Raw genomic sequence first — 16,349 nt, 5'->3', positions numbered from 1 at the left:
GCTGACGACAGACTTGAATGAAAAAGAGTTCCTGTTGATGTTTCCTTAAGATTATCTCGATGCACGTGCACATCGTTGAATAGAATCGGATTTCTAGCTCTAAAATGACCACACCAGGTCCTTTGTGCCAAGGAACCAGCACTGGTCCTTGAGAGTGAGATGTGGTCAAAAGTCCTGGATCACAACAGAATCAGTAGACAGTGGTATTGTCTGTAGTTATGGACAACTGGCATTGTGGAACTGGAAGAGGACTGACATCCTAAAATATCATCAGTCTGTAATTTGCAGAAAAAAACAACAAACATAACTGTCTTTGGTTTGCTTCTGCTACAGACATCATTAAAAGAAAGCTCAGAAATGCTTCGGATATGCTGAAAATCTGGAATGATTTGCTTGCTCATCATTGTGCAACTCTGCATTAAACACCAGGTATCTTAGGGCGACAGACAGGCAGGGTCAGAATTAGCTTGTATTATGTTGTGACTAAAAAGGGACCGCACAGGGTCTTCACTCTGGCATGCAAGAGGCTTCGCACTGACATGGATACTCATGCACCTCACTCGGATTGCATTTGTTCATACCCCCTGGTGGCTTTAACTGGACCTTTATTTATCAGAATGTTCTGCATTTCAGACTACAGACATGTTTTAAAGAGAAAATAGCCAATGAGTAGCAAATGCTTTTGCACTTATGTGAGAAAATCTCCACTGCTAGAACTGGTTAAAAAAAGCCACAGAATTAAACATTCTTGGCTGTTGAGAACTGCCACCCTTCGTAATTTAGGCAGAGGATGTTCTAGATTTCTGCACAAATATCTTCCTCAAACATGCAGCACATTGTCAGGCTGTTGGCCATCACAGACGACCCCATCACTCACCAGGAAACGCAGCTGCTTCAGACTGAACCCCGGCGTCTGCTCTATATGGTCCACAAGACGCCCAGGAGTGGCCACAATAATGTCTGCCAAACTGCGGTAACCCATTATTCTGGAGGAAAAGAGAATACAGATATGAGGGGATAGTATGTTCAAAAATAATTTCTGAAAAATACAATAGATAGCAGATAAGTAAAAATAGAACACAAGGGCGTTGCTGTGGGCTATTGCAACCTTGATAAATTAGCAAGATACGGCCCAAGAAAGCTGGCTGCAATAGTTTAGGACTCCACTACAGAATACTCTAATGTCACCCTAGGTGGTGACAGTGCTTCTCAAGTCCTATCTGGGGGCCTATCTTGTTTTCCTTTTATCTTCGAATTTACCTATTTTGTAGTCATATCACAAACTCTGCACAAGGGCTTTGGAGTGCTCTGCCTTAGCACCAGATTACATTACACAAGGGGCGACTCATTTTTTGGCATGGGGAGATTAAGTGATTTGTCCAGAATCGCAGGAAGTTGAGCCAACATCAGGTCTCAAACCTGGTTCCTCAGTCCCTAAGTCGGCAGCTCTGGCCATCTCCTCCCTAAAGTTCCCATTACAACCTCTTTACCAATGAGCAACAAATTATTAAAATGGCTTCGCTGCTCCCTGACAACAATGGAGTCGAATATCAGCTGCATTTTTAGCCCAGTTGACAGAAGGTTCAGGACAGTGACTGCCACAGAAACCACATGAAGAAGACCTAAAACGTTTGAGGGTCACGTCCCTCTCTACCATAGTTAATGCAGTGTGACACTTAAGTAAATATTTGTAAGCTGTAGTGTCACATGGCCCATAGGGACATTGTGGTCTTCACTAACTTACTATGAGCACACTGCAGCTTGTTTGCTGCTTTGCGCACATTACTACACAACGTTATTTTTTTTAAATAACTTCCATGACAGTTTTCACATGAGAAATAATTTCTGTGCTTACTTTCTGCAGCTTCCTGGAATTTAGTCTGAACATTGTGAGCAAGTTCGATAAACAATGCCCTTTGTTATTTTCTTCTGGTCAGGCCTTAGCACCTAGACAAAACATACTGATGCAGCTACTGTTTGGGACAACGTACTTTGGAATTATGGGGGTACACAAATAGGTAACACACACTTGGAGAGGGAGCTTTCCAGGGAGAAGAGCGAGACAGAACCTGTGATGTAGATCTCCCCTCTGTAGGCTGAAGTATGGGGTCTGCTCACGAAGCCCAGAGATCTTCTAATATATAACAATACTGCTTCTTAAGAAGGGGCGGGAGGTTAGGTTCTACTGTCTTCCTGTAATGACATCTCCCTTTATGATTTATGGACTAGCTGATATGCTGACAGTATTTGTATTATGCATTTTCCTGCTTGTTGTGGCACTTCTACTGCATGTTAGGGCACGTTAGTTAAAGTAACAATTTTAAACTGTTTTGGGTCTCTGTCAGATCTTATTGTGGACAAGTACAAGAGTGAGAGTGAAAGGGTGTGGGGTGTGTCTTGTTACTGCAATTCCTGAGAGATCTGGGAGTGTTGTGTTCTGGGGTGTCTAATCATTTGTTTCTCTGTGAGTGAGTAGGAGAGCAAGTGAGACACTATAGCTAGTCTGTCCTGGACTCTTGTGTACTAAGGTGGTAGGATGACTCAGTCCCTATACACGAAGGCCCTATAATCCTGCGCATAGTTCTGTGTTTGTTCAGAATCCCTGAAACACTAGGAAGCAGCAGGAATTGAAATGGGTTTGAGTATGAAGAGAGCCGACTGGAGCAACGTAATCTACTTCTAGAGTACACCACCTACCCTAGAAACTGTACCTGCAATAGCAATTCCTTTATAGTTGCTCAGTAAAGAAGGTATACAAGTGGAAAATCTATTATTGTCACAGATGCAACTAGCCAACTGAAATACATAGGGTGTCCCCTGAACAAAACTCCCTCCACATCCCCCAAGGCCATGCAGTTCATACAGTTTTAGAAAATAAATAACTCAAAGCTCAAGCTAATGGTTATGACATTTGAGTCACTCTGCTGGGCAATACAAGCCCAGAAAAATCCAAGGTACCCTGTTACTGCAACATTTCAAAGACCCTTGACAAAAACAGCCCCACTGAAACGGATCCAAACGAAACCAAGGGCAAGAATGGATCTAACTTAGTTTGCCAATCGGAAGAGACTTTGCAGGAAATTAGCATAGGTGGTGTGTGCATTACACACCAGTTTAAAGAAAAAGTGTCCCTCCATAGTAAAAATATTAATAAGGCCCCTAACAAGTCACATGCAATTTTAAAACTACATCAATCAAGAGACCAACACAGAAACTCCACAAAACACCTTCTGTAAATGCATCATTTGAGGATCTGCGCCGGTTGTTTAAGTCGTCAGTCTTGTTCATGAAATTAAAGCGCCAAAGCAAAAATGTACTCTAGAAGATCCTTTTCTTAAGTGAAGCCATGGCAAATGGCGTGCTAGTGAGCAGTACCAAGACTGAACTTTAAATGGCCCACAACACTGTCCCTATTGCAGCATCCATATGAAAGCTGAGAAACGTACGCACAGCATTTTCAATTCTCATGCCAAGTCAAGCGGATTACTTTTTTAGCCATTGAAAGTCCCAAATTTGGTAGGAAAGTTACTGACAGGCAAATCTACTATAAATTGACATGTCGAAATTACTCCAGCTTGTTACAGTGGGATTCCCAGTGTAATGTTATATATATAAATGTTAAAGATTCATACCTTTAATAAAACTATGTTGCACTTTTCTGCTGCATGGTTTAGTACGTACTGCAGCCAAAGAGATGGTTAAACTTAGAACTGCACACCAGCCTGGTGGAAAGGATTCTAAAATTATTTGAGGGAAGAGGGATAGTTGCATATGACTACAGATAAAATATATCAATGCATTAGAACAGTAGTTACAGGTAAGTAATCTTCTTCACGGGCATTAGTCTTTCATAGATGAACATGGCTGAATTAAGACTAGCAAACACTACAAAAAAAATAAAAAATTAAAGGCAAAAATGAGGCTCACCTTGCAATACTGAACCCTACACCTTAGAAGTGCCTATTCCACAACAGACTACTGGATAACCAGCAGAAGCGCTATGTAACTAAGTAGCAAGTCCAATACGCTGCTGCTTTTCAGCTATTGTACTATGTTCTGCCACTCTATAGAGAGGTTTGCACTACGAAATTGAGAAGTTACTCTTTGAAAAAGCAGGCATTGTGTTTTCTCATGAAAGAATCTGATGCAGCGTAAAGGAGTACCTTTCTTCTTCTTTAAAGGGTTGATGGAAACGTAGAGCTGGTTGGATATTCCAAAAGTCAGTCTTCTAAAAGCTGGACAAGATGCATGGTTTTGGATCCAGCCAGTGACATGTTCTTTGAGTCATGCAAATGGATTAGATCTGGGAAAGCAAAAACATCTACTGGTCCGTAGAGGGGGAAATCTATCAGCACTTTAAGAGTGAAGTTGGGTTTAGTCTTTAAAAAGGAACCTTATCCTTATAGGAATGAAGAAAGAGTTCTTTAATTGAAGACATCCACCTGTTAGGCTGACATGGGAGATAGCAAAGGAGTTCAACAGTGTGACAATCAAAGTTCGCTTTATGGTATGGTTCAAATGGAAGAGTCTTACGTTTTTAATTAACGGTTATCAGTTGCCTCTGGACAGCTGGCTCTTTGGAAGATGGAAATGTTTAGGAGAACCCTTGCAGAAATCATTTGATTCAAGATGGAGCATGTGGCTTCCAGCTCTTATCTGTACCTTGAAATATTTGCACTAAGCACTAGACTAAAGGATGATTGAGTTCAAATATATAACAATTTTTCCCCTGGGGTATTTTTATCGTTTGGAAATATTGCAGAGAAACACAAATTGTTATAGTAGCTCCCAACCGAATAACAACTGGAGCTACAATTTGGAAGTAACAAATAGGTATAGTCCTCTACACTCCCTAGAGGAGGTCGACTAACTCCAGGATAGTGATTGACATCAAGTTACCATAGCTGACTGGGCTTCCATAATTTGTGGGATGGGAAACTCTTTGGTATCGCTGGAAAAATTAGCTGTTAATGTTTACACTGATACATGTGGGGGAGGGAAATTGTGGCTCTGTTTCCAACTCTTTGTAATTATGTAAATTGTGATGTCTGCAAGGATTTAGATAGAACGGAACTACTGTCCCTAGCTGGAACTGAGAATGAAGTTTCTAATGTTGTGTCAAGAGATGCATTACCCATTGTTGCACCTATGGCTGCAACTGTCGTAGGTTCCCCTGTTGTAGATACACACCTAGGGAGGAGCTTAAGACAGGCAGAGCCGAGACACTAAAATCCCAAACTGAATTAGCTCAAGGGATGGTGAGAGTAATTTCCTGGAATATTTCTGGGCTCCTTACTAAGGTTACCAACCAGGTACGGGTTGAATTTATAAGGAACTTTGATATTCTTTGCCTTCAGGAAACTTGGCTGTTGACCAAACTGCATATAGATGGCTTTAAGACCTTCCATATACCAGCACTGCGATCAGCTCATGATAGGAATAAAGGGAGGATTTGCGTCTATATTTCAAACATTCTAAGGGTCATGAAGATTAACATTTTTAAGTCATCTACCTATTACCAAATAGTTAATATTCATTTTTCAAAACAAATTGTGGTTGTGGTTATTAATTTCTTCAACAATATAGACAAGGGAAACTTTATTAGTGTTCTAAAAAACCTCAACGAGGACATGAGTAATTTATCTGCACCTACAGGGAAGGACTTAATTACAATCTGGGGAGGGGACTTCAATATTAGAATTTGTTCCCAGGCGCATTGTAGGTTTTGGGACAATGATGTAGATTATAACACCTATACACCCCACTTTGTTCACTCCGTTAGGGGCGAAAGTTATAATGAGGTTATGGCCGCTCATGACCTCGGTTTTGCTAATAAGCTTTGTTCCCAACCAGTAGAGTTTGGTTCCATGTTTATTGGCAGAGGCCTTAGCTCTACGATAGATTTCATCATAATTCCAAACCGGTATGCAACCTGGATCAACAAATGTATTATTCACCCAAAGGGTTAAGCGATCACCTCCCGCTAAGCATTAAGATTACTCTTCCTTTTAAAAGTACTGTTTCGGTGGTTGAAAGCTTGGCATGGACACAAGATAGCGTAATGGATCGTCAAAATGGATACTCACAGATTATTTCCAAGGCAAAAGATCACATTCTAGAGTACCTACGCAAAAGGATCACGTATAAGGACATACTGACTGCGTATTCGCAGATTGTATTGGTGATACAAGAAAAGCTGAGCCGTCCCCATAATATGTCTCACAATAATAAGAACGGTTGGTTTGAACCTTGGACCAAGGATTATTCTGCATAAAGGCTGCTTTAAGTAAAACAGACAGGGATTATGAGGTAATCAGGGGGTATAGGAAGGTATATAATTGTGCCAGGAACAAACGAAATAAGGAAATTAAAGAGCAGGCTTGGCAGAATCTCTACGAAGCCTCTCTTCGCAGGGATTGCTCTTATTTCTGGCAGGCAGTAAAGGCACCGTTCTTTGCTAATAAAGAGGGAGCTAGAGTGGAGGTTTCAATTAGTGAGAACTTCTGGGTAGACTTTTTCTCCCAGGTATACGGTAAAGAGGGTAAAAACTCTGTAATTTCACAAGACCTGTTAACCGCGGACATTGTTACCCCTTTCTCCCAATTGATATTCACCTCACTCATGGTTAAGTTTTGACAGCCATAAATGAGAGCAAAGGTAGAAAGGCCCCGCTTGTTACCGGCCTATATCACTCCTAGACTCATTCATGAAAGTTGCAGGAAGGGTTATCCTCAATAGACTCCAACAGATGGCAGAGGACAATAATATCTCAAGCCCTGTACAATATGGCTTTAAGGAGGGTAGGGGAACGGTTGAAAAAGTTTTAAACTTTACTTTATTACAGGGGAAATACATTAATGCAAAAGAGGGGAAAATATTTGTGGTTTTCGTTGATCTTACCGCAGCTTTCGATTGTGTTGTCCATAACAGGTAATGGCAAATTTTGGAGGGCCTTAAGGTCGAGTCCTCCCTGGTGTTATTCTTGAGACAATTACATGCAGGAGCCACAGCCAGGGTGAGGTATGGCCTAAAGGGAGAATGTGCCAAGTCGTTCCGTGTGGAGAGGGTGTTAGACAAGGTTGCGTACTGGCCCCGTTCCTCTTCTCATTATACACCAACGCCTTGGAGGAGGAACTGGTGGCCACGGCAAGAGATCCTCCAAAAGTTAACAAACACATTGTCTCCGTTCTCCACGCGAACAACGCAGAATTGATGTCAAGAACCCAACTTGGTTTACAAAGGGCCCTCACAACCTACATTGACTTCATGGATAACAGGGGTTTGAAGATTAATGTCAAGAAGAACTTTGTAATGTCATGTGGCAAGGTAAGGAATAAACAGTGTAACCTAATAGTAGTAAACGGTAAAATTGAATCTACAAAAAAAAAAAAATCTTATTTAGGCATCCTATTAGAGGACACAGGATCATGAAGATCTGCGATTAAGAATAGGACCCTCCTTTTTAACCCCTTCCATGCTCATGACTGAACGGTTCCGTCATGAGCGTCGGTTGGCCTGTGCTTATGACAGAACCGTTCCGTCATGGTTCTATTGGTTCTTTAGAACCTTCAGCCCCGCCGCGGAATTCGCGCAGCGCTGAAGTGGTTAAGCGATCAACTGCAGCTGTGATGCTATTAACGAAGAAAATGGGTAAAAGGCCCCCAGGCATCCTGCTAAAAATTTATCCAGCTAAATGTTTAAGCATAGCTACGTATGGGGCGGGAATCTGGGGATTTTATGATGTTTCCTCTATTCAGGTAATAGAAAATGCTTTTTTAAGATTTATATTAGCCGTCCCTCAAAGTTCGTTGGTTTTTAACTGTCACAGTGAACCGGGGATATCCCACACTGCCGATGTGATTAAAATGCAGCCCATGTTACTTTGGCACAGAGTCTGGACGTCGCCCCATTTGACATTAAATAGAAAAATTATAACAGACTACTTGGGATCAGAACAGTCTGGAAAAATTCCCTGGTTGAACTATATAAGAAAGCTGTCTAATGATCTAGGCCGATCAGATTTTTATACTAATCCGGTTATAATGTGCACAATATCTAGAAAAGAGCTAAAGGGTTTTTGTTTAAATCACTTCGAGTCTCTAAGTATTGGGCTGGAAATGAATAAAAGTACAGTGCTCCGACATTAATTGACTTTGGCCTACAGCTCTATACAAACATACTTAGTATTGTGCCGAGGTGGATATGATAGATATGTCCTGACCGGCTTCAGGTTTGACAGTTTATCGTCTAGTATCTTTCCCAGCCACAAACGATTGGTCTAGGCAGCTCTGCCCATGTCTGTGTGATAATCTATCTTCACCAACCACATTGCATGTGATTCTTTTTTTGTAAATTTTATGATAACGAGCGTGCAAGATGGATTATCCCTTTTTTAAAGCAAGGAGCAAGGAGGCAATGTCGTCCGGCCTTTTTATTCTTACAAATACTGGAAAATGTGTATGGTATTGGAATCATGACCGGTTTTTTAAAATGTATATTAAGAAAAAGGAGAAGCATACATTTTTAAATGTTTTAATAATTGTGATAATCTGTGATTCATGGGGGAAGCTGTTTTTGTAACTTACTTTTAAAATGATAAAATGTACATATGAATTGTTTTTGGTATTTCTTGCTTTTATGATTTTATATAGTATTTAAAATCGAATAAAGCATTTTCTGATTCTGAGTTCAAAGTGAGTCAAGAGCAGTAAAGTACTGAAATACCTGCCTATGTTTAGAGGGCAGTGGACACAGCCTTTTTATCACGCACCAGTGGCAGAATCTCTTCTTTGTTATGCCTTTATGATAGAATTGGTTCTGGCTGCATGCAAAATGTACCTCAGGAGCCAGACAATGAGAAGTGTAACCATGCTTGTTTGTTGCGTAAAACCTAGCCCTTACCTAGTGTCAATAGTGTGGGGGAGATTCATAAATTGTTTTGCTACGGACAGTGACTGATGGCTTTGGAGCATTAAACTGTCTTAGACATGTCATGGTTATGTCTTTCTTCCTTAGCTTTCGCCAGTAATCTGGTGACAAGGGCAAGATCAGAAAAGAAGCAGAAAGATGTCTGGCCATCATGTGAAAAACGCCCTTCCATGCACCTAAAACCATTGTTGCCAATGTCTGCTGTCAGAGCTATGGAATTTCTAGCTCGTGAATGTAGCATTACAGACCCAGGGGAGGCAATCCATGTGTGGTAAATACCTTTTGAAGTTGCTGACAGTCAATTTCAATCGTGTGACATGAATTCACATCTCCTTTCCATGCATGCATGCTAGCTGGCATAACAAGCCTGACAGGTGTTATATACCAATTGTAATGTTTTGAAAGGCCCAATTCCACAGTGCTCCAGTGGACTGAGAGAAAGGTCGGTTGCTCCCTTGCAGGAAGATGTTTTAGACGCCAATTGTCCAAGCAGCGGAATATGCAGAGTTTGAAGCATTGGACATGCAGGCAATATGAGCTCAAGAATTTATAAACCTGCTCGGTGTCAATTTGATACTAAAGGAATGTGGCTGGACTGGGAGTGTGTTGTCTCCCCATAATGAAATTAAGCTAATTTCTGTGTTTGCCAGCAGGGAGGTGCCCTATTGCACTACCGCTCTAAAAAATGTCGTTTCAGGCTGTATTTGTTTCATTCACCAGGAATTATCTGGAGTGAAAATTTTTATTCCTCTGAATTTTAGTCTTCCATAACAGGCAACGTCTTAAGACAAATGCTTCTTGAGGACCATACCAAAAATTTACAGTAGGTTTTCAGGCCACCATTACTTACGAGTGGTTGTATTTAGTGTCACTCATCTAGTTGTTTCTCATTCAGGGGTTATTTTATTTTATTTATTAATTTTTCCATTTATAGAGCTCATGGTTACACCCCGGTGTGTCCCTGGGCTGATAGCAGATTCTCAGATGACAAGAGATAAGTAAGTATGATACAGCTAGCATGTCTTGTGTCTATTCTAATTTAATGGTGGGGAAAAGCCATGTTTTCTATCTTTTTTTAAAAGCAGCTTCACATGGCTCTGTTCTCATATCAACCAGTAATGAGTTCCAGTGTTTTGCAGCTAGGTATCTAAACGATCTGACACCCATCCTGGCCTTCCTCATTCTAGGTACATTTACTAGTTCATTTCCTTCAGATCTTAGGTTTCTGCTGGGTTTGTTGGATGTTCTCATGGTTTGTAGGTACCTTGGACCTTTATTTGCCAGGATACGGTGACAAAAGCACATTGCCTTGAAAAATATCCTTTTTTTCCACAGGTAGCCAGTGTAAGTTGGCTAAAGCCTTTGCAGTAGATGATCTTTTAGGGAGATTCAGCACTAGGTGGGCAGCTGCGTTTTGAATTGATTGCAGCTTCATTAGCCTTTTTTTAGATGCGCCTACGTAAAGGACATTGCCGTAGTCCATCTGAGAAGTGACCACTGCATGTACTATGGTTTTTCTGGCATTGTCTGGTAGCAGGTCAAGATCCTTCCTCATGATTTTCAGCGTTCTGAAGCATTTACCTGTTACTTTTTCGGATTTGACACTCATACGTCTGGTTGGAGTCAACCCATACTCCAAGGTTTTTGACTTCTGCTTTAGGGGTTGAGAGTTGGCCGAGCGTCTCAGGCCACCATGCAGATCTCCAGACAGATGGTGCCCCTCCCACTATCAGGGAAGAGGTGTGGCACAGCGGCCAGGGCGACTGACGCCGGACGCTGGGGATCACGGTGCGATCCCCGGCACCGGTGGCAGGTCAGCCCAGCACCATGTGACTCTGTGCAATAGCTCAATTCATATTCCGGGATGCCTACGGTTAGCTGTGCGCTTTACAAATACTGGATTTACATTTTTATTTTATTACCTCTGTTTTACTGCCATTGAGTTTTAGGTAGTGATCTACCACCCATGTTGACTCCAATCTTTGGAGAAGGAGGCCATGGGAGACAGTATCAAGTGCTGCACTGAGGTCCAGCAGGATCAGTGCAGCTGTTTGTCCTTCGTCCGCCCATTGCCTTAGGTTTCTAGGGTCAGGAGCAGAGCGGTTTCAGTGGAATGTGCAGCTTGGAAACCTGATTGTGAGCAGTGCAATAGGGCATTAATATTGCTGTGGCCGGAGGAGCCTAGCGCGAAACCATGATGGCCGCCTGATCTCTCGGCTCCGCCGACCCTCTCGCCTTTCTCCCGTTTTCCGCCTCATCCTTCACTTCATCCTCCACACGAGTGGCGGTAGCGGAAACGGGAGGCGAACCCGGACCTGCCGATGTGCTCCTTTGCTCGATCCCGGCTGTGAAAGTGCTGAGACGCCTCTGCCTCCTCCTGACGCTGCGAGGCTGAGCCGGGTCTTTGTTCTCTCGCTGACCGGCCCTGTCCACAACGACGGCCGCCATTCCTCGCAGATCGGAATCGACCGACTACATGCGGCAAGCGCGTCTTGCTCCCTGGACCCTGATCTATCGCTTTGCCGGCTTTGGGCGCCGCCGCCGCGAAGGCAACATTGTATTTAATTCTTAGCCCGGGGACGGCTTCCTTGCTACTTTGTTTCTTGGCGTGTTGTGCCGACCGCCATCTTTGCAGCTTGCCTTTCTCTCCCGTGACGGAGGCTCCCGGGCTGCTTCTGAAACCGCGGACGCCTGCCCACACCGCATCGGCACTGAATCACTATGGAGTCTGCCCCCCCTGTCCCCTCGGTTGGGCGCTGCCATGATACATATCGGCGAAGGGACCAGCTGACTGTGGAGGTGGATGGCGGCTATATCCCGGGTCAGTACTGCGAACATTCGCCCAGTGGAAATACTGTGTCTTTTCTCCCTGATAAACCAGTACTGCTTGGTGACATCCTGGTAGCCCTACGTAACTTAGGAGCAGCTTTTGATATTGCTGGCCGCGAATTGGGGGACCGGCTGGATGAGATTCTATCGCCTACATCCTTGGTTAAACGCCTCTGGGAGCAGGACACTATGCCACACCCGGCTTCTACTTTCCTTCCCTCCTCCCCGGTTGCTAATTCCACACCTGGGATGCGAGACCCTACTACTGCTGCAGTGCTAGCTGTTATTCCTTTGGGGAGGTTTGAAATCTCTGGAGATGCAATGGTGCTGAGGAACGATGCCCGGGTGCCACGTTTGGCTACTCCTTGCGGGGTTTTTGACACTACTTGCTCATCTATCCTGGAATGGTTTCTACTGACTTGGCTTGCTGATCCTGGTGGTTCACTAAAGGGCGCTACATCCTTCTGTACTGTGGTTCTCAACAAGGCTGTGTGTTGGATGTACTTTGATGGACATCCCCCCGCTCGGATGTGGTTACTTTGCTCGCCCGCCTCCCCCAAGATGTCTACCGTGAGGCTGGACTATGTCGCTGCTTCGCATCGCAGAGGGCAGGGATGAGGTCGTTTCTTCATATGCTCGGACTGTTTTTTGTTTTGCTTGCACTGCTGGGACACTGATGGGTTGCCGGAGATGGTGAATATTGGTATTGTATTGGTCGCGGGGTTTGGGATCGGGCGGCCGGAGTGATATGTGATGATAGTCTTGGGAATATCCGATGGCCCTCCTCCGGTCTTATGTGTAACACGTTTCCTTTTTCTTTTTCTTGCTTTTCTTTTCTTCCCTTCTCTGTTCTAAATTTCGGGTTCGGTTTGTGGGCGACAGGCACGTTGCTAGGGGGGGGGTCGGCCGTAGCCTCAGCATACGTGCGGGGTGGGGGGTGGGGGGTAGGGATTTTGTTTCAGTTTCAGTTTCTATGGGCCTTTTCTTTTTATTATCTCCTCTTTCTTCCTTTTTCTTTCCTTTCCCTCTGGGTTTTCAGGTGCCTTGGGGTAGTGATACCTATTCTATCCGCTGTTGATACTGTCGTTTTAGTGGATTTGGGTGTACTGAGTCCGTGGGCGGGTGATGGCCAATATGTACTGTTTAATTTGCAACTATTTCTGATGATTATTATTCTTCGCTGCATATCATGTCTCTTCCTCGTTTTGTTGCTAACTCGCAGGTTCGTTGCCTGCCAATTGCTCTCAGTGGATCGAATGCATCTGATCCTTCTTATCTACAAAACTTTTAAAAATTAACCTCACTTCTCCTCAGCCTAGCGGTCCTGTTTCTTTCTCATGCCTTGGACACTTCTCGTTTTGGTTTTCCTAGGGACCGCTGAGATGGCCTATCCTTACTTTTTGTGCCACAGATTGCTTTCGAGGCCGGCCTGTATGGTTGTAGGCCCGTATTTGTATGCTTACTATGCACAATAAAGGTTTTCAAAAATAAAAAAAAATAAAAAAAAAAATATTGCTGTGGCCGGTAAGCTGTCTGTTGACGACTACTGCAATTTTCGCAAAAAAAGGTAGGAGCGAAATGGGACGTATGTTCTCTAGTATCACATGATCTATTTACGGTTTTTTTCCTTGGTGGGCGATCCATGGCTTGCTTCCAGTCATAGGGAACTTCTCCCGATTGGAAGGAGTGGGAGATTAGTTCCCATATGAGTGGCACAATGTGCTGGGTCCCGCGGAGAGCCAAAATGAATTCCATTAGCTAGCTTCCTTATCTCATCTGGCTCTAGCAGTTTAAATTCATCTAAGGTTTCTCCTTTAACTACTGTATCCATAGTATCTTTGGTGCAGATGCACTGACTTGGTTCCATAGGGAAGGTATCATAGATCTTTGCCACTTTCTCTGCAAAGAAATCTGCAATTCTATTGCAGGATTCCTCAGATGTAGGGGGGGCTCCGTTAGTCTATCAGCTGACTGTAGGGATTTTAGTATGGTAAACATTTCTTTTGAGGGATTTTTAGCCATTTCAATTTTTCTAGTATAGAAATCACAGCGAGTTTTCTTCATCAGTGTGTAATATATTTTTTGTTCTCGTTTATACTCCCCCTTAATTTTAATACAGTAATTCTTACGCCATCTGCGTTCCAACTGTTTGCACTTTTATTTGGCCTTTATTAAGGTTTCAGTAAACCATGATACCTTCGCCCTCCTGGTATTTTCAGTGGTCCATGGTGCTACTTTATTCAGTGCTTCTGTTATCCAAGTTCCCACTTGTCTGTTAGCTATATTAATATCCTTATTCAATTTGGGCTCATCTTTTAGTAGTGCCGGAGTAAACTAATTAAAAGTATCCCACTTCCTATGGGGCAAAGTTTAGGTTTACTGACTAGTGGACCCAGGCGCCGAATACGAAAAGGGATTATGTGGTGGTCGGACCAGGGGACTGGCCAAGATGCTCCCACTTAAAAGTCAGTTATATTAGTAAAAATTGAATCTAGAATATGGCCCGCTCAATGTGTTGGAGCGTTAACTTTTTGTGCTAGGTTAAACATCATGAGGTCTTTGCAAACTGACTACTGCCCACCAGACGGAGTTGGGCGCTGCGCTTACCAGTGAGGAACTACGAGATGGCAAGGCTCCGGGCCCTGACGGACTCCCGGCTGAGTTCTATAAAGCCTACTCACTGGTGTTAATACCGGAACTGTTGAAGGTGTATAAGGCAGCATCGGAGGATGCTGAACTCCTGGCGTCCCTGAACGAAGCTAACGTGGCCTCCCTACTAAAACCGGGCAGAGAGGCAAACGAACTCGGCTCGTACAGGCCACTAGCACTCCACAACACCGATTACAAAATCTTAGCGGCGGCACTGGCTCGGAGGCTTGCACCGCTGGTCCCCACGCTTGTACACCCTGATCAGAACGGCTTTGTGCCCACCCGGAGCACGTCCTACAATCTGTGCCGCTTTTCAGAGTCCAACGGTATGCGACCCCCACCTGGCCTCGCTCAGGATGCATCATACTTGACCTGGAAAAAGCGTTCAACTCGGTGGAGTGGCCATACCTCCTCCGAGTCCTCGAGAAGTACGAGCTAGGCGACGCTTATGTCCAGATGGTGGGGCTCCTCTATCGGGCACCCGAGGTGCGAGTCCGGACTGGGCGATTGTTCTCGGACAGGATCCGTATTGGGAGGGGCACCAGGCAGGGCTGCCCCCTCTCCCCTCTATTATTCGCCCTGGCGATGGAGCCGTTAGCAGAACTGCTCCGCAACTCCGGCGACGACTGGGGCATCCCACTGGCGGATGGCATTCACTCGGTGTCTCTGTATGCCGACGACTTATTGCTATATATCAGAGACCTCGCCCGTATACCCGCGGTAATCACGGACATCTTTCGAACGTTCGGGGACATGTCAGGGCTCCGCGTTAACTGGGCCAAATCGGGAGCCTATGCATTCAGTGATGAGATGCCACAATGTGATGTGCGTATGATGGGGGAGACGCTCCGGTGGCACCCGACAGTATTCAGGTACCTGGGGATCTTAATATACCGAGACCCTGCGGATCTCCTGGAGGGCAACCTAGTGAGAGCCATATCTTCGCTCTCGGCCCAGGTCACGTTCTGGAACTCCCTCCCACTGAATGTGCCGGCCAGAGTGGCGCTCACCAAGATAATAATGCTCCCCCGGCTCCTCTATTATTATGCTAACCTGCCAGTGTACGTACCGGCACGCATATTCAAAGGGTTGGAAGCCCTTACCAGGCGCCTCATCTGGAATAAAGGGCGACCCCGGGTAGCATTGAAGACCCTCTACGCGGCCTCGGACGCCGGAGGCTTGGCGGTTCCCAATCAGGAGCTATATTACAGCCCAGCTACAATGGGTCGCTTACTGGCTGAGCGGTAAGAACCTGATGGACACGGCCACGATTGACACTACCCTGTCCCCCGTGCAGGTGCTGACACTTTTCCACCCCCTGACGCGGGGCCGGCCCCCCGTTCAGGTCCATGTGGCAGTCGCGAAGCAGTGCTTTATGCGGAGCCTCAGACTTACCAAAAGTACGGTGCCCTATGCTCCGAACCTGCCTCTACTGGGGACTCCCTTGGGCACTGGCGTGTTGTCCTCGACCGAGCTACGCAGTTGGACTGCGGCAGACTTGGACGAACTGGGCGGCCTGTATAGCGACGGAGAGCTGTTGCCCTTCGAGTCCTTGGCCGCAGATACCGGTCTACCAGTGGGCCAATTTCTGGCACAAGCCAGACTTCTCCGTGAGCTGACGAAGGCATGGGGTGACATGGGCCACGAGCCGTCCACACATATGCTTATCCAGTATCTGCATGTAATGGCCGATGGCTCCCATATAGTACATTGGTTAGCACAAGCACTGCACAGTCATACTCAATTTTCCTCTCAAAGACTGAGGGAGAAGTGGACGACCGACCGGGGTAGCGACTGGACAGACAAGCAGTTGGCCGTGGTATTAGCGGGCGCCAGAAATATTCCTCGCAACGCGCGATTTAAGACCATCCAATATTACATCATACACCGCGCGTATTTGTCTCCAGACAAACTGAATCGCTACTTCGGACTCACGTCGTCGG

The 16,349-nt window shown here is 44.9% G+C and overlaps 1 protein-coding gene across 1 annotated transcript in view; it reads right to left on the bottom strand.

Moving 5' to 3' along the window:
* Positions 1–16,349, bottom strand: part of DDX51 (DEAD-box helicase 51) — a 171,939-nt gene that overhangs the window by 92,752 nt on the left and 62,838 nt on the right. The window contains exon 7 of the mRNA XM_086942761.1: positions 878–986. Within this exon, the coding sequence (XP_086798887.1) occupies positions 878–986 (109 nt within the window). The remainder of the gene's footprint in view (positions 1–877; positions 987–16,349) is intronic.

The sequence above is a fragment of the Lissotriton vulgaris genome, chromosome 11, assembly GCF_964263255.1.
Source record: "Lissotriton vulgaris chromosome 11, aLisVul1.2, whole genome shotgun sequence".
In the NCBI taxonomy this organism is placed as follows: domain Eukaryota; kingdom Metazoa; phylum Chordata; class Amphibia; order Caudata; family Salamandridae; genus Lissotriton; species Lissotriton vulgaris.
The sequence above is the reverse complement of the archived record's forward strand: the minus strand, read 5'-3'. Positions and strand labels throughout refer to the sequence as shown.